The 21,617-nt window shown below is 38.9% G+C and overlaps 1 protein-coding gene and 1 long non-coding RNA gene across 3 annotated transcripts in view; one reads left to right on the forward strand and one right to left on the reverse strand.

Moving 5' to 3' along the window:
* Positions 1-20,936, reverse strand: part of LOC126912281 (uncharacterized) — a 56,897-nt gene extending 35,961 nt beyond the window's left edge. The window contains exon 1 of the long non-coding RNA XR_007706908.1: positions 20,422-20,936. This is a non-coding gene — a long non-coding RNA (uncharacterized LOC126912281). The remainder of the gene's footprint in view (positions 1-20,421) is intronic.
* The window catches only part of LOC118278884 (probable WRKY transcription factor protein 1), a 41,877-nt gene that overhangs the window by 14,738 nt on the left and 5,522 nt on the right, over positions 1-21,617 (forward strand). Inside the window, exons 1-2 of one of the 2 annotated variants that reach the window (XM_050703667.1) lie at positions 19,484-19,630; positions 20,961-21,131. In XM_050703667.1, coding sequence (XP_050559624.1) covers positions 19,620-19,630; positions 20,961-21,131 — 182 coding nt within the window. In that variant the 5' untranslated portion in view covers positions 19,484-19,619. Of the gene's footprint in view, positions 1-19,483; positions 19,631-20,960; positions 21,132-21,617 lie in introns of those variants that run through there. The other variant, XM_050703668.1, reaches the window with a different exon arrangement.

Consider the following 21,617-nt stretch of genomic DNA (forward strand, 5'->3'; position numbering starts at 1 on the left):
ATAAGCCTATTTTTTTCTCTCCGTACTTCCTTATTTTTGTAAAATGTTGGTTAAGTGACTCCTCTGGTGTTGCGGGGTGTCCTTGGGCGGCGCTGATCGCTTGCGATCATGGGCCTTATGGACGGAGCTATGTAGGTTGTATAGCTCCTTCCCTCTTGCACTGCTCAATGATCGACCATTCTGACACAATTTTAATAGCAGACTAAGGCCCCAGGTTACTCGTTTGTCACCTATTCCATAAAAAAAGTAGTTAAAGCGCATAAGTTGTGGTGGCCCGAAGGTTTAAGACGCTTCTCATGCATAAGACTGCGGATTCCAAACCTACTAACTGCAATTACCATTTACCAATGTGTCTTTTTCCGAGTTATACGTACTTTCTAAGATTATTTAGACACCACTGACAAAGTGAAGGAAAAACATCGTGAGGAAACCTGGGCTTATAATTTCTAATTATAAGTTTGAAATCGTCAATCCGCATTGAGCAAGCGTGGTGATTAATGCTCAAACGTCAATTTCAAAATAATTTATCTTCGAAAGTATTTGTTTCCGTAAGAAAATAAAAAATACGTGTGTAATGTTTTAAAATAATCTACAAGACGGACATTGAAATAAAAATTAGTCATCTACCCTATTGTATGGGAAGGGTGCTGTGATGCGTGTGTGAATTTGTATGTATGTTTGTAAACGCATCCACGAGCAAATCCAAATGCTGGAACAGAACCGGAGCTGCGGACTACCTAACGGGTTACCGGGGCTCCGGTTCGAAAAGCAGGAGAACGGGATGGTTTTTAGTCAGTAAGAGTCTGACACTCCCTCACCCAAGGCGAGAGAAGTCATTGAATGACTTTCCGCCCTCAAAAAAAAAAAAAAAAAAACTGTTGGAGCAGAGCTGACTGCACAGTTGGCGCGGTGGCTAGGTAACCGGCTGCCGCACAACGTGTAGCGGGTTCGATTCCCGCACGGAGCAACTCTTTGTGTGATCCACAAAATGTTGTTTCGGGTCTGGGTGTTATGTGTATATGAACTTGTATGTTTGTAAACGCACACACGACACAGGAGAAAATCCTAATGTGGGGCAACGTTTTTTAAAAATCAAAAAATGTATCAAAGAGTTTATTTCATAAAATCTTTTCTACACTACCAAAAAAAAACGATTCAAACGAAATAATAATATCACGAAATCAAATTGTGAGATAAAATGGTTACCAGTCAGTCAGTCAGCGCACAACAACAAGCCGCCATGTTCGCGCACGGAGCGGCAACGTCGCTTTCTCTCGCGTTCATGTTGTTTTTTTTTTAATTTAAACCGTTGTGACACTTCACTGGTAGTCAGTTGCGTTGGTAGGTACTTACGTCGCGAAATGATAATATGTATGGCACGCATTTTTACTGTAAGTAAAAATGACTGGCAGAGACATTTAATGTTTACTTAAACTATTCCTTAGTAACGATTTTGTATGGAAAACAATTACTAAGGACTGGGTTAACTAACCATTAAATGACTCTGAGTGCGGTAGTTAGTTTTTAACTATACCTAACTATACATGTAATAATAATCATTTATTACTCTTCCACAAAGGTGACTTTAAACTATGTTTACAAAGTATAATAAATTTTTGTATAGTTGCTGTTTTGTCAACGGCTTTACTGGTCGTTGAAAGAAATAAGTTGATACCTAGTTTATATGACTGTTCAGCTTTCTAACGATTTCCAGCTAAATTTTCCATTTTTGGATTAGCTACTAATGCAACGTCACGCCTTATATCCCCGAAGGGGTAGGCAGAGGTGCACATTATGGCACATAATGCCAATGTAAACCCACTTTTTACCATTAAGTCCCATGTAATAAGGGGTGAGCCTATTGCCATATCCTGGACATAATTCCAGACTCCGTGCTACTACTGAGAAATTTTCGAAAATCCGAAAAAGCCCAGCAATAACAGCCACACTCAGAGTAATTTAATGGTTACTTAACCTAGTCCTTAGTAAATGTTTTCAATACAAAATCGTTACTAAGGAATAGTTTAAGTAATCATTAAACGTCTCTGAGTGTGGCAGTTAGTATTTAGTTTTTAACTATGTATAGTTGCTGTTTTGTCAGCGGTTTTACTGGCTTTGCTGGTCGTTGTAACAAAGATGTTGGTAGTCTATGCCGCTGTGCAGCTTTCTCATAATGATCTTCAGTTAAAATTTGTCAAGAGGAGGGTCTGGGAATAAAAATCATAGCTTTAGGTAAGGTGCGTTGGGGTAAGATCGGCGCAGGGGTAAGAACGTACAAATCAAATATCTCACTTATTTGGCTATATTTTTTAATGCTGATCACATTGCGTGGCACGTCATTAAGTTCCTCTCCGTCCCGCGGTGACCACCACTCGCTCCGGTTAACACGGAGTGAGATATTTGATTTGTACGTTCTTACCCCTGCGCCGATCTTACCCCAACGTACTCTATCATAAAAACTTCTAAAAAACAAATAAACACACTTTTATATTTGTAATTTTAATAAGGATGTACTTCATGTACTGAAGATTATAAGACCAAGTCAATCTGGAACCAAATAACTATTTGGCTCTTAAAAATATAAGACCAACATTAACACCAACTGTGGAGGTAGGTAATGTAGAGGAGACCTATCGGGTCTATGGTCCTGCAGATTTGGGGATCATCGGGTGTTTCGCCTCTAATGTTTCGGATGTCCATGGGCGGCGGCAATTGCTTACCATCAGGGGCCTTAGTCTGCTATTACAATTGTGTCAGAATGGTCGATCATTGAGCAGTGCAAGAGGAACGGAAGACACAATTGTAATAGCAGACTAAGGCCCCAGGTGATCCGTTTACCCGTTTACCGGCTTATACCATTAAAAAACTAAGGGCATTAAGAGGATACACATTTAACAGAGAATGAACATTTTTACCCTAAATAGGCCTGATGGCCTCCCATACATTATCTCCAGGGTTGGAGCTGCGGACTACCTAGCAGGTTACCGAGGCGCCGGCTCGAAGGCTCGGCTCGGGGTGGTTTTTAGTCAGTAAGAGTCTGACACTCCCTCTCGCCTCGCCCAAAGTGGGAGAAGTCATTGGATGACTTTCCCTCCTCAAAAAAAAAAACCTTCAAACGTTATATTTATTCACACCGAGTCCACACTCTGACAACTACATACTCCATCTAGCCCGCGACACGTAACACCTCGCCGTTTCCGGATATTTCTCGACACTGTGAACTTGTTGACCAATCCTGTTCTTATACAGGTATTATACAGAAGTACAAGTAGATTGTATCGTTGGTTAAATTATTCAATACTTCACGTGGGAAAGCCTTCCTTGAAACAAAAAACTGTCTTAAATCTGTGCTTGCGTTGCGTGTTTCGCTGTATACAGGGTGTCCCTGAAGTCGACGTCCAACAGGCACCAGATGATCGGCAAGGTTCCAAATGTTATCAGAAAAATATAAAAAAATTCTAAGTCCTACAGTTTTTAAATTACAGTGACTTATGTGTTATCCACGAAAAAGTACACCCTGTGCCAGTCTTTTGACTCTTGTTGCTACAAATCTTTATTTTTTCGTCTTCAGTCTTCCTTACATTATCCTGAATAGTACTCCAGTAATATGGAATCATAAATTCTCACCCAACTGCTTTAGATTGGAAAACCTTGTTAGTTTTAGAGGAACCAAATATTCTGAATAAAATTTTCACCTTACTTTAAGTGACTGTACTGAATAAATTATGTATGGCGCTAGTAGTGGCAAATTTCACCAAAGTTGGCGCATTTAATAAGAATTATAAAATGGTATAGCACTTTGCAAATTATTTCTTAAATTCGACACAAAAAAAGATTTTTCAACGAAACTCCGTTTCGATGAATTTATTTGAACTTACTAAAAATTCTTCTAGTGTACTCAAATCATACGTTATAACCTCGTATGCACTAGACAGCACTTTGCACGCTATTTGTTATCATCATGTTGAAAATCAGCGAGGATCTCTTGTTAAACAACATTGTCTGTTTACCCGTGATTTCGCTTGCAGCATTCGTCATTGCACTGGTGTTGTGCATCTCGAACCATCGTACCCGGGCTTCGGCATTTTAGCTGAGCACTGGCTTTTTTGTACCGTGTTGATTATTTATTTTTTGCTTTACCTGCAATTCCTTGTAACGGTGCAAATAACTCTTTCTCGACAAACTGAAGAATATTTGATGCTACATCCCGCATTTGATCACAAGGCATGAACACGTAACTTAATCGGAGGATTTAACCATTTCTTTTTTTTTTGATGGGGATATGATGAGTAATTGTGCGTAAGGGCTCATGTACACCATACCACTACCGCGTCGATATGCTGTGTACATGAATCTGCCGCGTCCGTTCCTTTTGATTTTACTACACATTTGATAATGTGTTTGATGCATTATGAACATCATATTGCAATCATTCAATATTATTTAGTGAAACATGATACACAACATCAGTTCCTCTAGTAAGTCTAGTAATATTGCCGACGAATGCTGCAAGCGAAATCATGAGTAGACAATGTTGTTTGACAAGAGATCCTCGCTGATTTTCAACATGATGATAACAAATAGCGTGCAAAGTGCTGTCTAGTGCATACGAGGTTATAACGTATGATTTGAGTACACTAGAAGAATTTTTAGTAAGTTCAAATAAATTCATCGAAACGGAGTTTCGTTGAAAAATCTTTTTTTGTGTCGAATTTAAGAAATAATTTGCAAAGTGCTATACCATTTTATAATCCTTATTAAATGCGCCAACTTTTGCCACTACTAGCGCAATATGATTTTTTTAGTACAGTCATATAAGGTAACGTGAAAATTTTATTCAGAATAATTGGTTCGTCTAAAACTAACAATGTTTTCCAATCTAAAGCAGTTGGGTGAGAATTTATGATTCCATATTACTGGAGTACTATTCAGGATAATGTAAGGAAGACTACAGACGAAAAAATAAAGAATTGTAGCAACAAGAGTCAAAAGACTGGCACAGGGTGTACTTTTTCGTGGGGAACACATAAGTCACTGTAATTTAAAAAACTGTAGGATTTTGATCATTTTTACATTTTTCTGAATTGGAACCTTGCCGATCATCTGGTGCCCGTTGGACGTCGATTTCAGGGACACCCTGTATAATGTGAGGTTGCTGTCAGTTATGTAATGTTCGGTGAGCCATGCTTCGGCATTGCTGGGCTGGCTCGACCGGAGTGATACCACGGTCTTACAGAAAACCGACGTGAAACAACCCTTGCGTTGTGTGAGTGAGGTTACCGGAGGCCCAATTGCTCTCCTTATCAATCTTCAAAATCCCCGATTCCCTAAAAACGCCTCTAGTGTTTCGGGTGTCCATGGACGGCGGCGATTGCTTACCATCAGGTGATCTGTCAGCTCGTTTACCGGCGTATACCATAAAAAAATAAAAATAGAGTCCACCATTACCATTAGACCAACCGAACCAATCAATTGCTGTTCGTTAGTCTCGCTAAAACTCGAGAACGGCTGGACCGAATTGACTAATTTTGGTCTTGAATTATTTGTGGAAGTCCAGGGAAGGTTTAAAAGGTGAGAAAAATTATTGACGCAATACGAAGTTTGCCGGCTCAGCTAGTAGTAGTATAAAAGTATCATCTAAACTGGCACTTCTGTACCTCGGCTCTATTACGACCGGACCCACGTGACACAGCCGATGACTCACACTACTTCAAAACTTGTGCAAAAATACTTATCATTACATGACACACATTTAATCGTGTTACTATCATATTAATCCACGAATTTACAGTCATGTGTGAGTTGAGTATTTGTGACTAAAAGCCCTGTTTCATCATTGCTGATAACGTTGCTCATCATTGAAATAGCTACAAGATATTCACAGGTTCACATAGGAGCTGCGGACTACCTAGCGAGTTAAAAGCAGGAGTAGGAACGGAGTGGTTTTTAGTCAGTAAGTGTCTGACACTCCCTCTCGCCTTGCCCTGGCGAGAGAGGGCATTGGATGATTTTTCGCCGTGAAAAAAAAGGGGACCAGACGGATTGCAGATTGCAGTATAAAAAGTTTCAAGATTATCAGAAGACGCTGATGCTCGACTTGTATTATTTACATAGAATAATAATAATTTAAGTATAAAATCGATAAGGAAAATGGTATTATTATAAACTTGTCTCGGAAGTCGGTAGCTTCCTTGTTCGTGACGTTTATTTTAACTTCCTGCAATATGGCCGCTTGTCAGTTGGCGCGCCAAATTAAAATTATATGGAGATAAAAAATCGTTCGTATTTTTTGAGTTTAATGATCGGATTCGCTCTTTAATTGGTTCCGTTTCAATATTTGTATTAAAAATTCTATTTATACTCTGATAATCGCTTCCAATTAGCCGATTTGGAAGTTATTAGGAAAAGCCTATGTAAATTTTATTTTTTTAAAGGGAGGAAATTATCCAATGAATTCTGCCGCCTTGGGCGAGGCAAGAGGGAGTGTCAGACACTTACTGACTAAAAACCACTCCGTTCCTACTCCTGCTTTTCGAGCCGGAACTCGCTAGGTAGTCCGCAGCTCCGGGCCTATGTGAACCTGTAGATATCTTGTAGCTGTTGCAATGATGAGCAACGTTATCAGCAATGATGAAACAGAGCCTTTTAGTCACGAATACTCAACTCGACATGACTATAAATTCGTAGATTAATATGATAGTAATACGATTAAATGTGTGTCATGTAATGATAAGTATTTTTGCACAAGTTTTGAAGTAGTGTGCTGTGTGAGTCATCGGCTGCGTCACTTTGGTCCGGTCGTAATTGAGCCGAGGTACAGAAGTGCCAGTTCACTTGATAATTTTATACTACTACTAGCTGACCCGGCAAACTTCGTGTCGCCTCAATATTTTTTTCTCACCTTTTGAACCTTCCCTGGACTTCCACAAATAATTCAAGACCAATATTAGCCAAATCGGTCCAGCCGTTCTCGAGTTTTAGCGAGACTAACGAACAGCAATTGATTGGTTCGGTTGGTCTAATGGTAATGGTGGACTCTATTTTTATTTTTTTATGGTATACGCCGGTAAACGAGCTGACAGATCACCTGATGGTAAGCAATCGCCGCCGTCCATGGACACCCGAAACACTAGAGGCGTTTTTAGGGAATCGGGGATTTTGAAGATTGATAAGGAGAGCAATTGGGCCTACGGTAACGTCACTCACACAACGCAAGCGTTGTTTCCCGTCGGGTTTCTTTAAGACCGTGGTATCACTCCGGTCGAGCCAGCCCAGCAATGCCGAAGCATGGCTCACCGAACATTACATAACTGACAGCAACCTCACATTATACAGGGTGTCCATGAAGTCGACGTCCAAATGGCACCAGGCAAGGTTCCAATTGTTATCAGAAAAATATAAAATAAATTTTAAGTCCTACAGTTTTTAAATTGCAGTGACTTATGTGTTATCCACGAAAAAGTACACCCTGTGCCAGTCTTTTGACTCTTGTTGCTACAAATCTTTATTTTTTCGTCTGTAGTCTTCCTTACATTATCCTGAATAGTACTCCAGTAATATGGAATCATAAATTCTCACCCAACTGCTTTAGATTGGAAAACATTGTTAGTTTTAGAGGAACCAAATACTCTGAATAAAATTTTCACCTTACTTTAAGTGACTGTACTGAAAAAATTATTTATGGCGCTAGTAGTGGCAAATTTCACCAAAGTTGGCGCATTTAATAAGGATTATAAAATGGTATAGCACTTTGCAAATTATTTCTTAAATTCGACACAAAAAGATTTTTCAACGAAACTCCGTTTCGATGAATTTATTTGAACTTACTAAAAATTCTTCTAGTGTACTCAAATCATACGTTATAACCTCGTATGCACTAGACAGCACTTTGCACGCTATTTGTTATCATCATGTTGAAAATCAGCGAGGATTTCTTGTCAAACAACATTGTCTACTCATGATTTCGCTTGCAGCATTCGTCGGCAATATTACTAGACTTACTAGAGGAACTGATGTTGTGTATCATGTTTCACTAAATAATATTGAATGATTGCAATATGATGTTCATAATGCATCAAACACATTATCAAATGTGTAGTAAAATCAAAAGGAACGGACGCGGCAGATTCATGTACACAGCATATCGACGCGGTAGTGGTATGGTGTACATGAGCCCTTACGCACAATTACTCATCATATCCCCATCAAAAAAAAAAGAAATGGTTAAATCCTCCGATTAAGTTACGTGTTCATGCCTTGTGATCAAATGCGGGATGTAGCATCAAATATTCTTCAGTTTGTCGAGAAAGAGTTATTTGCACCGTTACAAGGAATTGCAGGTAAAGCAAAAAATAAATAATCAACACGGTACAAAAAAGCCAGTGCTCAGCTAAAATGCCGAAGCCCGGGTACGATGGTTCGAGATGCACAACACCAGTGCAATGACGAATGCTGCAAGCGAAATCACGGGTAAACAGACAATGTTGTTTAACAAGAGATCCTCGCTGATTTTCAACATGATGATAACAAATAGCGTGCAAAGTGCTGTCTAGTGCATACGAGGTTATAACGTATGATTTGAGTACACTAGAAGAATTTTTAGTAAGTTCAAATAAATTCATCGAAACGGAGTTTCGTTGAAAAATCTTTTTTTGTGTCGAATTTAAGAAATAATTTGCAAAGTGCTATACCATTTTATAATCCTTATTAAATGCGCCAACTTTGGTGAAATTTGCCACTACTAGCGCCATACATAATTTATTCAGTACAGTCACTTAAAGTAAGGTGAAAATTTTATTCAGAATATTTGGTTCCTCTAAAACTAACAAGGTTTTCCAATCTAAAGCAGTTGGGTGAGAATTTATGATTCCATATTACTGGAGTACTATTCAGGATAATGTAAGGAAGACTGAAGACGAAAAAATAAAGATTTGTAGCAACAAGAGTCAAAAGACTGGCACAGGGTGTACTTTTTCGTGGATAACACATAAGTCACTGTAATTTAAAAACTGTAGGACTTAGAATTTTTTTATATTTTTCTGATAACATTTGGAACCTTGCCGATCATCTGGTGCCTGTTGGACGTCGACTTCAGGGACACCCTGTATACAGCGAAACACGCAACGCAAGCACAGATTTAAGACAGTTTTTTGTTTCAAGGAAGGCTTTCCCACGTGAAGTATTGAATAATTTAACCAACGATACAATCTACTTGCACTTCTGCATATCACCTGTATAACAACAGGATTGGTCAACAAGTTCACAGTGTCGAGAAATATCCGGAAACTGCGAGGTGTTACGTGTCGTGGGCTCCATGGAGTATGTAGTTCGGAGAGTGTAGACTCGGTCTGAATAAACATAGCATTTGAAGGTTTTTTTTTTTTTTGAGGGGAGAAAATCATCCAATGATTTCTCTCCTCTTGGGCGAGGCGAGAGGGAGTGTCAGACTCTTACTGACTAAAAACCACCCCGTTCCTACTCCTGCTTTTCGAGCCGGAGCCCCGGTATCCCGCTAAGTAGTCCGCAGCTCCGGATCAGGCATCAGCCCTACTGGGCCCCATCTAACATTTGAAGGTTGCAGAGGTGCATTAACATTGTAGCACCCAGTTTTCAGTAGTTATGTTATGATATGAGGTATGGTGATCGTTAAGTTAATAGATAATGTCACATTTTTTCTTATCAGCCTGAATACAATAGCCGTCCATGGGCTGGCTCGACGGCAAATATGCCGGCTCGACGGGAGTGATACCACGGCCTCATACAAAACCGACGTGAAACAAAGGTTACGTTGTGTAAGTGAGGTTACCGGGGACCACCCTTCTCAATCTCCATTCCTAACATGCCTTAAATTTCAAACCCCCAAAATACCGGTAACACTCCCGCCTTGGGTGAGGCGGGAGAGGTGATCCGTCAGACTCGTTTACTGACTAAAAACCACCCCGCTCCTTCTCCCGCTTTGAGCCATAGCCCCGGTAACCTTTAACGTTGTCCGCTGCCCATTCCCTTGTAGCTGATTGCAGGCTTATGACGCTAGAAAAAGATTTACCTAGCACTCCTTACCACTAATACTCCATAGCCAACCTATCACATCTACCCATAAGCCATACAAAGAAACAAACTTACATTCACACACCACGGCGGCGCCACTTACTACATAAACATGTCAAAGAGCTGTCAAAATACATACATTCTACATTAGTTCCAAGTTTCGCCGCACGCACACTTTAAAGTTGTAATTTTTTGCGCGGTTATTGGGCAATATGGTTAAATCCATTGCGTTATGCGTTTGTTTGTTACGTTATTGCGCCGCAAGGGATACGCAGAATTAATTTACAGTGATTCTAGTAACTGTTTAACCGCCGTACTCAGAGAAATAAGTGATTAACACATTACTTAAACGCCATGGTGGTCACCGGTGACCGACGTTAGCGGAGGATTTGCCTTCAACAGTTTTCTATTGGCAGTCAAAGACTTAATGAAACTATTGAAGAGAGTGCCTCGTTGGTCGAGTGGTCGCAAATGCGATTGCCAGACAACGGGTCTCGTTTTCGATTCCCGGGTCGGGCAAAGTATTACTGGGCTTTTTTATATCACACGGGATTTACAGGCCCGGTGATTTAAGACGCCTGTTTGAGAGTGCGGGTTCCAAATCTACCAACGGCAAGTACCAATGTGACGTTTTCCGAGTTATATGTACTTTCTAAGATTATTTAGACACCACTGACAAACGGTGAAGGAAAACATCGTGAGGAAACCTGGACTTATAATTTCTAATTATAAGTTTGAAATCGCCAACCCGCATTGAGCAAGAGTGGTGATTAATGCTCAAACCTTCTCCGTGTAAGAAGAGGCCTTTGGTCAGCAGTGGACACTTATACGCTGTTGATGTGATGTGACAAGGGACTTATAACTTAATTGGTGAAAAGTTAAGGTTACATTTTGATTGTGTCGTATCTCGAGAAATATGAGATGTAAACACGATGTTATGTTATGCCCATGGTGTTCACGTCAGTTACGAGATTTGACGTATAATGTTTTGTACCGCGCACCGGCATTGGCCGGGTCTGGCATCGCGCCACACGTGATTATTAGTGAGTCATCGATATTTTTAGGTTAAGTTTAGAAAAATATATCATAATTGCTTCATTGAACTCAAGAAATTAGCATAAAAGGAAATTTTGTTATAACTTTCGTGAGACATACTAAATTAAATTGTTATGTTATCGGCTTACTCACGTAACTGTTTGACGAGGGACTCGACTAGTTTCATGCCATGCTAGTAGGCTGATATTTTAAGAGGAATATTAGCCTAAACATAAATCATTGTTCCTAAAGCCTTGTATTCATGTTAACATATTGTTTAGTAACATGATTGCATAAACATGTTACGGGCAACACTTGTGTTGTGGAGTTGGTCGCGCCATGCTGCAGATTTGACGCTCGGCGAGCGAAAACATCAGTTTATATTAGCTTAACAAAGTTTCCAGCAACAACGTGGATCAACTGTTGCTAAGCAAAATGTTTACCATGAATACGAGGCTTAAGGAGGACCGGAACGACCCAACACAAGCATTACTACATACTTTCTGGGTACTTATTGCTTATGGTTACTATGTAAATAATACTGTACAAAGAAATAATCTATTTTTATTATAATGCTGTTTAGTGTTTGTTATATAGGTATTTTATATATATGGCCGAAATAATTTAGCAGATGAATAAAACAAAAGATCATAAATAGTTTTCACTCTATTTGTAACAGTGTCCATAGCATTTTGGTGCCAAATCGAATTTTAGCGGGAAAATTTGACAGTTCACAAAATAAAAAAAAAATAAAAGAAAAATGCAAGGCAAAGACACGACGGCGTCGAGTCGTGGGAATCTTTCTCTTAACATCTCATTATTTTGCATCTCCCACGTAATAATGTAGTTATTTCTGTACTGGAACCTCTTTATTTCTCGTGCCCACCACTACGGTCTAAATATATCTTGTTTATTCCACGCTTCAGTGTTGAATCATCGCGCCATATCTAATTTTGTTTAATGAGCAATGTTCTAACTAATTTGTGTTTAAATTCGTTGACTATATTTGGTTGTACGAATGAAAGTTCTGGTATGTTTTTTATGGTAAACGAGCAGACGGATCACCTGATGTATTGTGATTTGTGAACCTGATTGAAAAAGAGTAACTTATGGAGTTTCTTGCTCGTTCTTCTCCATAGGAATCTACACTTTGGAACGAACAAATAGAGCAACTAGAGGACTGACCGACAGATAGACATTTTTAATATTATTATATTTGCTTTGACGTTCAAAAGTGCCTTCCCACTCCCAGTCTATTTGAAATAAATAAGTTTGACTTTAACTTTGATGGCAAGCAATCACCAGAGGTATTAAAAGTGTGTTACCGTCCTTTTGGGGGTTTTCAATTTGCAGATTACTGGGGATTCGAGGGTTTGGGAGGGGGGTAATTAGGCCTCCGGTAACCTCACTCACACAACAAAACACAACGCAAGCGTTGTTTCACGTCGGTTTTCTACTCGGCCGTGGTATCACTCCGGTCGAGCCGGCCCATTCGTGCCGAAAAGCATAGCGTTTATAATACGTTGCTTTAAATAAGTCTTCTTTCTTGATGTTACACGACTATTCCCATATTATTTAAGGTTAGCTCTTTGTACATTCTCACCATGAGGCTTAATTGTGACTCATATCCGCATATTAACATCCGCCGGTCGTGGTGGTCGGCAGACTCGAGTGCGTGTGCGATGTTTTCTAAAGCTTTTTTCTCGTTTTTTGCACTTGGCAGATGGCGTTCATGTCGTTTTACGTCCTGTTGTTATTGTGATTGAAGGAGCGATGGCTTGAGATTACTCGAGCAAAGTATTACTGGACTTTTTTCGGTTTACCAAAAATTTCTCAGTAGTAGCACGAAGTCTGGAATTGTGCCCAGTATATGGCAATAGGCTCACCTCCTATTACATGGGAGTTATAACACAAATGGTGAAAAGTGTGTGTACATTGTATAGCGGCATTACGTGCCGTAATGTGCACCTCTGCTTACCCCTTTTAGGATAAAAGGCGTGACGTGCATATTGAAAAATTGCATAAATTACTAGTCGATTGCAATCCAATAGAAAAGACACGTTCGGTTATGTCAATCTGGCTGATAGTTTTATAATGAGATTGTTAAAAGAGTAACCTATGGAGTTTCTTGCTCGTTTTTCTCCATACGAGTCTAAATGTTATTTTTTAAGGGGGAAATCATCCAATGACTTCATCCGCTTTGGGCGAGGTGTGAGGGAGTGTCAGACTCTTACTGACTAAAAACCACCCCGTTCCTACTCCTGCTTTCCGAGCCGGAGCCCCGGTAAACCCGCTAGGTAGTCCGCAGCTCCGGATCAGTAGGTCTACTCCGGTTCTCGAATGCGAAGTGTCGTTTAATCTTCGGCCGTAGGTTTTATTGATTTACTAATAGAATTACTTGACATAACGTTTTATTTTCAATTTCATATCAAAACCTATTTATTTATCATCATTTCATTCGTTCACAAAAGTTCGCAATAAATGGAATTTTAGCACGAAATCTGCGCAGTTTCGGACGAAACTTCGTTTTTCGTTGAATTAGAGTAGACCTCCAGGCGTCAGTCCTACTGGGCCTCCAATAAACCTTACCCACTCTTACTTAACCTATCCCACGCCTCAAAACTAAGCCCTAAAGACTATTTTGAACCAAATGGTCTCCTGGACAACTGCCAACTGTAATGTACTGAGGACTTACTACGAATGGAGCCAACGACCTGATGCAAGGGCAGACCTATTCACGCTGATAATATATCACACAGGATTATCTATCTTATTCTTGAAGCTGTAGTGTCTATATTCCCGTGTACGATACCAAGTCTATATGAAGAATTGAATTGCATGCTGTTATAGATCTTATGTTGGAAAGTTATAGAGGTTGAAATTCTGTGAGGTAACCCAACGCATAACATGTTTACAATGAATGTGTAGATCATTGTATGGGATTATAGTGTTTAGTAGCTTGGTAATAAAGGTGGTTATAGTGTGCTAGTGCCAAAGGTTGTAGATTGTAGTGATAACGTTTCGTTATTGCATTGTTTGTTTTGTTTGCGTTGGATTGAATGAGGTTTGTGATGTTTAAACTTGTTGTTGTGCGTGGCTTTGGTCGTGAATTTTGGTTCTAGGTGCTATAACTATTCTGCTTGAAACAGTACAAAATAAATTCTTAAAGTTTCTGTACAAATGTTCTCTGTGGTACTATCCATACAGTGTGGAAGAACCATGCTTCGGCACTGCTGGGCCGGCTCGACCGGAGTGATACCACGGCCGAGCAGTACACCGACGTGAAACAACTTGCGTTGTGTGAGTGAGGTTACCGGAGGCCCAATTAGTCCCCTTCCTAATCCCATAACCCTTAAATACTGTTTGTGACGCCTCTGGTGTTTCAAGTGTCCATGGACGGTGGCAATTGCTTACCATCAGGTGATCCATCAGCTCGTTTACCGGCTTATACCATAAAAACAATGAAATCAGGCACATCCCAGGAACATGAACAACTCCCCATTTTTTTAACGTTAATAAGTCAGCGTTTAGCCATCGACCCACTCACTGCCAGGACGGCGAAGTAAAGATGTGGCCGAGGATGGAGCACACAGACTTAGATAGTAGGTACCTACCTTATATTTTACTCTGACCTTGAAAAGACCCGGGTAGTATTTCTCAAGAAAAATAGAAGTTTGTTCCATTCCCTGGCTGCACGGATTAGGAACGTTTGTGTATTATTACATTAATTATTCATAAAATCACAATTTACCTTATGTATACGTCAAAGCCTAAAGGCCAACCTTAATGCAATCTTAACCATTTACCAGACATAAGCAAATAACTGACGATTTTCCTGCAACAACTAAACGCACGATATCGTACGACGTGACGTCACAGTGACGTGCGCGCCGTCATCGTCATTTATTTTATTTTAATGACTACTTACGTAACGCTGGGTACGGTGCCCAAGTATTTCGTCAAACTTACGCAGGTATGCAGTCTGATATCATCGTCATATCAGCCATGAAACACGCTGTCCACTTCATCAGATAGAGACAGTTCTCTCGCAGACTAGACATCGTTCGCCGTAATGTATACCTCTGCCTACCCCTTCGGGGATAAAAGGTGTGACGTTTTCTAATTGGAACAAGCCTGCCACAACCTCCCATACCACTGCAACTCCTGTGCACCAGGATCTACAGTAGATACAACCATGAAAACACCGGAATACTGAAGTCTCAGGGACATGAATGACTGTCTTGAATCCCGCAACGAAATAAATCAGAAGATGTTATTAGAGGAGAAGAAAAAGAAGGTGTGACGTTGTCTGCTGCCTCAGACAGAGACAGTCCTCCCCCGCAAACAGCGACCGGAGCTACGGACTACCTAGCGGGTTACCGGGACTCCGGCTCGAAAAGCAGGAGTAGGAACGGGGTGGTTTTTAGTCAGTAAGAGTCTGACACTGAAAGAACTGACGGAAGAAGTCATTGGATGATTTTCCTCGCTCAAAACCCCTCTGGTGTTTCGGGGGTCCATAACCGGCAGTAATTGCTTACCATCAGGTGATTCGTATGATCGTTTACCGGCTTATACCATAAAAATAAGAATAATCTAGGTTAGGTATAATACTGCGTTTCCATTATCATCACCAACAGCCTATAAGTGTCCACTGCTGACCAAAAACCTCTTCTCACACGGAAAACATTTGAGCATTAATCACCACGCTTGCTCAATGCGGGTTGGCGATTTCAAACTTATAATTAGAAATTATAAGGCCAGGTTTCCTCACGATGTTTTCCTTCACCGTTTGTCAGTGGTGTCTGAATAATTTAATCATCTTTATATTACTCATACTTTATACTATTTACTTTATATACCCATTAATTTAATAATAGTTATAGGACCCATGTAATAAGCTCATTTCCGTACACTGAGAATGTAGTTTCATAACTGTGAATTTAATATTTCCGCAGGTAAATTTTAAAATCTATTTATACATACATATTGACCTATGCCAACGCTTCTCGCGTCCACAAACAACTGTTTCCATGCAAATCTATCTTCGCAGCTTAGAATAATAGGAAGCAACGCTTTAAACATCGTAACGCTACTACAATCAGCACACAAAAGTGGGACGCGAATAATTTGAAACTTTCTTTAAAATAACCAGGCCATCCGCCATACCTACTGTCAAGAATACTCTTACGAAACTCTCAAAATGACGTAACTGTAACACCAAGTTACGGAAACAGTTTACAGGGGCGCTAGTAGTCGTACAAATCCTTGTTTTTTAAGCGGGGAATATCATCTAATGCCTTCTCCCGTCTTGGGCGAGGCGAGAGGGAGTGTCAGATTCTTACTGACTAAAACTATGGAGTTTCTTGCTCGTTCTTCTCCATAGGAATCGGGGGTACACTTTGGAACGAGCAAATAGCTTCACTAGAGGACTGACCGACAGACAGACAGACGTTATTAATATTATTACATTTGCTTTGACGTTCAAAAGTGCCTTCCTGGTCTATTTGAAATAAATGATTTTGATTTGATTTGATTTAATTTGATAAAAACCACCCCGTTCCTATTTTCGCTAGGTAGTCCGCAGCTCCGGATTAGGCATCAGCCCTACTGGTGGTCTGATGGCTCTTTGAGGCGGGCGCAGAACGCGATGCGCCCCTGATTTAGCTACTGATAAAATAATTCTGAACGGACTAAGATTTGGAACTTGGCGCCATATTTTTGTATAAGTATTTTATTGTAGTTGAAAAGTTGTAACTAATTTATTTTTGACCCCTATTGAAATCAGATGATATTGACTTTGTAACACACATAGCTATTGGAAGATTGGACTAGGATTACCTTTAGTTCCGAATTTGTCCACCTGCATTCTATAAATTGGGTATTATCCTCGGTCAAAAATAAATGATTACAACTTTTCAATACAATAAAAGATTGATAATCACACTCTCATTCATAAATTTGATGAACTATTTAAGTGCCAATTTTTTCTAGGATAAATTCTAGAAATAAGTTTGCTATTTGACGTCAAAAACTTGTGACGTCATAACGCTATTTGGACAGAGTTGGATAGAAATTATCGTTTTTAGTTTCGAAAAAAGTTTGTCCACTAGTAGGAAAGTAGCCAATTGGTTTCGTTACGCGCTCTAGTGACGTTACATCTGCGTAGTGAGTGACGTTACACGCGCGTCACTCGCTGTGGACGGGTTTGTCCCAAGTAGTATGTATCCTTATTTTAATTTATACATGTGAATATTTCAAGTTATTTTTGTTAGAGAATAGGTTTTTTTTTAGTTTTAGTTTTTGCACGTTTTTTTTTGTGTGTTAGAATAAAATGTAGAGGGAATTTTTGTGGGTTTTTTACGGTCGTATGTTTGCGAAGTCGGTTTAATAGTAAATAAAATAGACCTAGTAGTAATATATTTTTATTTTATATCCTGCATCACATTTTAGTCAAATTGTGTAATCGATAATGTAGTATTTTTTGTACTGAATCTTATAAACAATAGACGTCTGAAAAGTCATAAATAACTATTGTCAAAATAATCAGTTTTTTCATAACGAATGTATTCAATCTGTAGGTTTAAATTCTTTTACATGAATTTTTTATGATAATTATAAGCCGGTAAACGAACAGACGTATCACCTGATGGTAAGCAATCGCCGCCGCCCATGGACACCCGAAACACCAGAAGCGTTACAAGTGCGTTGCCGGCTTAAGAGTTGTTGGTTAATCGGGGATTGGAAAGACTAGGGTAATTGAGGCTCCGGTAAACTCAAGCAAGCGTTGTTTCACGTCGGTTTTCTGTGAGACCGTGGTATCACTCCGGTCGAGCCGGTCCAGCAGTGCCGAAACATGGCTCTCCCACACTTAGTCTCTCTAGACCACATCCAGAGCTGCGGACTACCTAACGGATTATACCCAAGGATCCGGCTCAAAGCAGGAATAGGAAGTCCGTTTCCACCAGAACTAAGATATGGTTAGGTACCAATGAATATGATTGGTGGAAGCCAAACGTATACACAGCAACGTAGCATAGCACATCTCTGGTGGAAAAAGCACCCTTAAACTTAATCGGGTATATGACACCCCAACAGAAGAGAAGCGGTGGTTAACAAAATGTTTTATGTGTATTATCTAAGTCTAGAAATCTAGATAATACTATACCTAATTAATGTGTTTAAAAATATATGTTTTAGTATTATGTTTACGCCCCGCCAACCAGTTTCTCAAGGTTAAGCAAGTCACCTCGTGGTTGTGTAGTTACAATTTTAATGTCTTTGTTTTTTTTTCTATTAAACTCATTATTAATGCTTCATGCCTTGTTAAGCAACAGACAAGCCATGTGTTCAATTCAGACTATAATACACGTAACACCACCGCTCCTCTTCCCGCCGGGTGCTGCATACCCGACGATGACAAAGGGTGCTTTTCCATCAGAAATGTGCTATGCTACGTTTGATTTAAGACTAGAATACGTGCAACACCACCGCTCCTATTGTCGCCGGGGTCGTATACCCGACTAAGGGTAAGTGTGCTTTTTCTCTAGAAATATGCGTGACGTTGCTGTGGATGCGTTTGGTTTCCACCAATCATATTTATTGGTACACATAGCTTAACACTGGTGGAAATGGACTCAGCTAAGCTGTGTTTTCTATATGGATTGGAATTAAGATGTGTGCTATGTAAGTACTTGTGCTATGGATGGTTTCTAGCGGGTTTACCGGGGCTCGAAAAGCAGAAGTAGGAACGGGGTGGTTTTTAGTCAGTAAGAGTCTGACACTCCCTCTCGCCCAAGGCGGGAGAAGTCATTGGATGATTTTCCCCCTCAAAAAAGTATCTATTCAATGTCTATAACACATGTTATAATACCTAAATAGTAGTCAAATAATATAGCATGCGGCAGCGTGTTATGTAGAGCGACTGGTTATAAAAATTCTACCAATTTGGTAGGAATTGTATTATAGTACAATGGAACCTACCGTAATTTTGCTCACTACATTGTATTACCTAGTGACTCACCATTGGACATAAAATATTTGTCAGTTGTTGTGATTGGACAAAAAATTATTATTACATTTGAAACAAAAAGCTTCGTACCAAAATCGGTAACCGTCATTGTACAGTAGTAGTAGTAATAAATCATACGTTTCAAAGAGCCTTTTCTAAAATAATATATATCATTTTTGTGATTTAAAACGACGCAATATGCTATTACTAACAATAACGTATTTTTATAAAATCTTTAAAACATATTCAATTAAATAACAGTATTATTAATATTTTACACTTATAAGTAAATATTAAAACAATACCTTTCAGAATGTTCAAAAGTAAATACAAACAAAACTCTACACATATTTTTATTTTAAAATGAATACATTGTAATAATTCTGACAATAATTTTAACCGGATTTTTATCTTTTTTATCTTACAAAAATGTTTTAGATCAGTGAGTTTGAGACAAATTTGTAAGAAATTTTGTTTTCGAGTGCTGGCAACACAGTTGTTTGACGTTTTGTGAACATCACGCAGCAACATGACGGAGAGGTGAGTTATATTTCCTTGTTATTTTATTATAACGTAACTGTTAGTCAGTATTATATGCTCATATTATATTACTACTTGAATACAATAACATATATTGTTATTTCGTTCGATGTTAGAAGTTTTAATACATTATTTCAATTTAGCATCGATGTTGGACGCTAATAATGTTAAATTACAACGTGAATATGTTTTGATTCGCATTATAATATGTTTTATTCGATATTTACTAATACATGTTAACGCCGTTATAATATGTAGTATTATGATGATAATAATAGTCTGGGTTAGACGTGTTAAAATGTTTTTATGTTATGTATACCTATTATGTTTAGGTTATAATGTTTCAACTTGATATCTTGTTACTACAAAATAAAAATACGTTTTCAATGTATATTATGATTTTGGTTTTTGATCATATTATTAGTCTTTAATACATTACTAGCTTCTGTCCGCGACCTCGTCCGCGGAAAATTAAAAAAATATGGGTTGTACTGAGAATTTTATATATTAGATTCAGGCAAGCAGTTGATAGAACTGACTTATGCCTGTATCGTTTTAGTCTGTTGTCTATTATTATTATACAATGTTTCTTTCACATTAGTGTATTATTCGACACTTGGTTTATTTATTGACAGGAAAGAAATATGTTAAAACATTAATTTTACACACAAAACGTGAGATATAGCCATAGAGTGGTAGGCAGTAGTAGTGCAATACATACCTACGTAGTTATAATATCGCACACACCTAGTAATATATTGGCACATTTAGGTACGGTTTTCATAGTTTACCTGACTTGTTTAGTTTTTAGTTTACTGACCAATGAACCGTTGTTTTACGTGCGTGAACTACAATAATGGTATAATGACACTGACGACCTCTCTCGATGAATATGGAAGTAAATAGATTAATATGCACTTTTAAACACGTAAACCATATAAAGTCAATTTCGCATTTTTTGCAGATGTGCCAATATATTAGTAGGTGAGCGATATTGTGTGGTGTGCATATCTCAAAACATGACAATAGTGATGATGACAGAAAATTAAAATACAAAAACTATTTATTCCGTCAGTTAGATAATGAATAAATATCAGACACTACATAGTATAAAACAAAGTAGCTGTCTCTGTCCCTATGTCCCTCTGTAAAAATCCGCTTAAATCTTTAAAACTACGCAACGGATTTTGATGCAGTTTTTTTAATAGATAAAGTGATTCAAGAGGAAGGTTTATATATTGTATAATACATGCATAATATATCACCATTGCACCCATGCGAAGCTGGGGCGGGTCGCAAGTTTTCAATAATAAATAATTATTTATTGCAGAAAAGCACCATATTGGAGGTTCTTTGAAAGGAAGGCGCGGTATATAGCGACATGCAAGATTTGCTTCCAGGACTATTCGTTTCGTAGTACTACGACCAATCTTAATTTCCATTTGAAAAGGAAACATGGCGTCAATGCGCGCGCTATTGAAAACGATAGTGAGGCGGAGAAGTAAGTAACTGAGTAACCTGTTATTTATTAGTTATGTTATTAAATTATAATATTTTCGTTATCACTACATATTATAAAACAGAGTCACTATTTTTGACGGTTTGTTTGTCTGTATGTTTAAATCTTTAAAATTTCGCAACGGATTTTGATGCGGTTTTTTGTAATAGGTAGAGTGATTCAAGAGGAAGGTTTATATGTATAATACATGCATAATATATCACCATTGTACCCATGCGAAGCTGGGGCGAGTCGCTAGTGATATCATATTAACAGCCTATAAGTGGCTACTGCTGAACATAGGCCTCTTCTCGCACGGAGAATCTTCGAGTTAGAAGAGCTTGTTTAGCTTTAAATTGCCAACCCGCATTGAGCAAGCGTGGTGATTAATGCTCAAACCTTCTCCGTGTGGGAAGAGGTCTTTGGTCAGCAGTGGCCACTTGTAAGATGTTTATGCTGACCACATCGGTAACTGGTGACGGATTTAAA

This window comes from Spodoptera frugiperda, chromosome 24 (assembly GCF_023101765.2).
Source record: "Spodoptera frugiperda isolate SF20-4 chromosome 24, AGI-APGP_CSIRO_Sfru_2.0, whole genome shotgun sequence".
NCBI lineage: Eukaryota > Metazoa > Arthropoda > Insecta > Lepidoptera > Noctuidae > Spodoptera > Spodoptera frugiperda.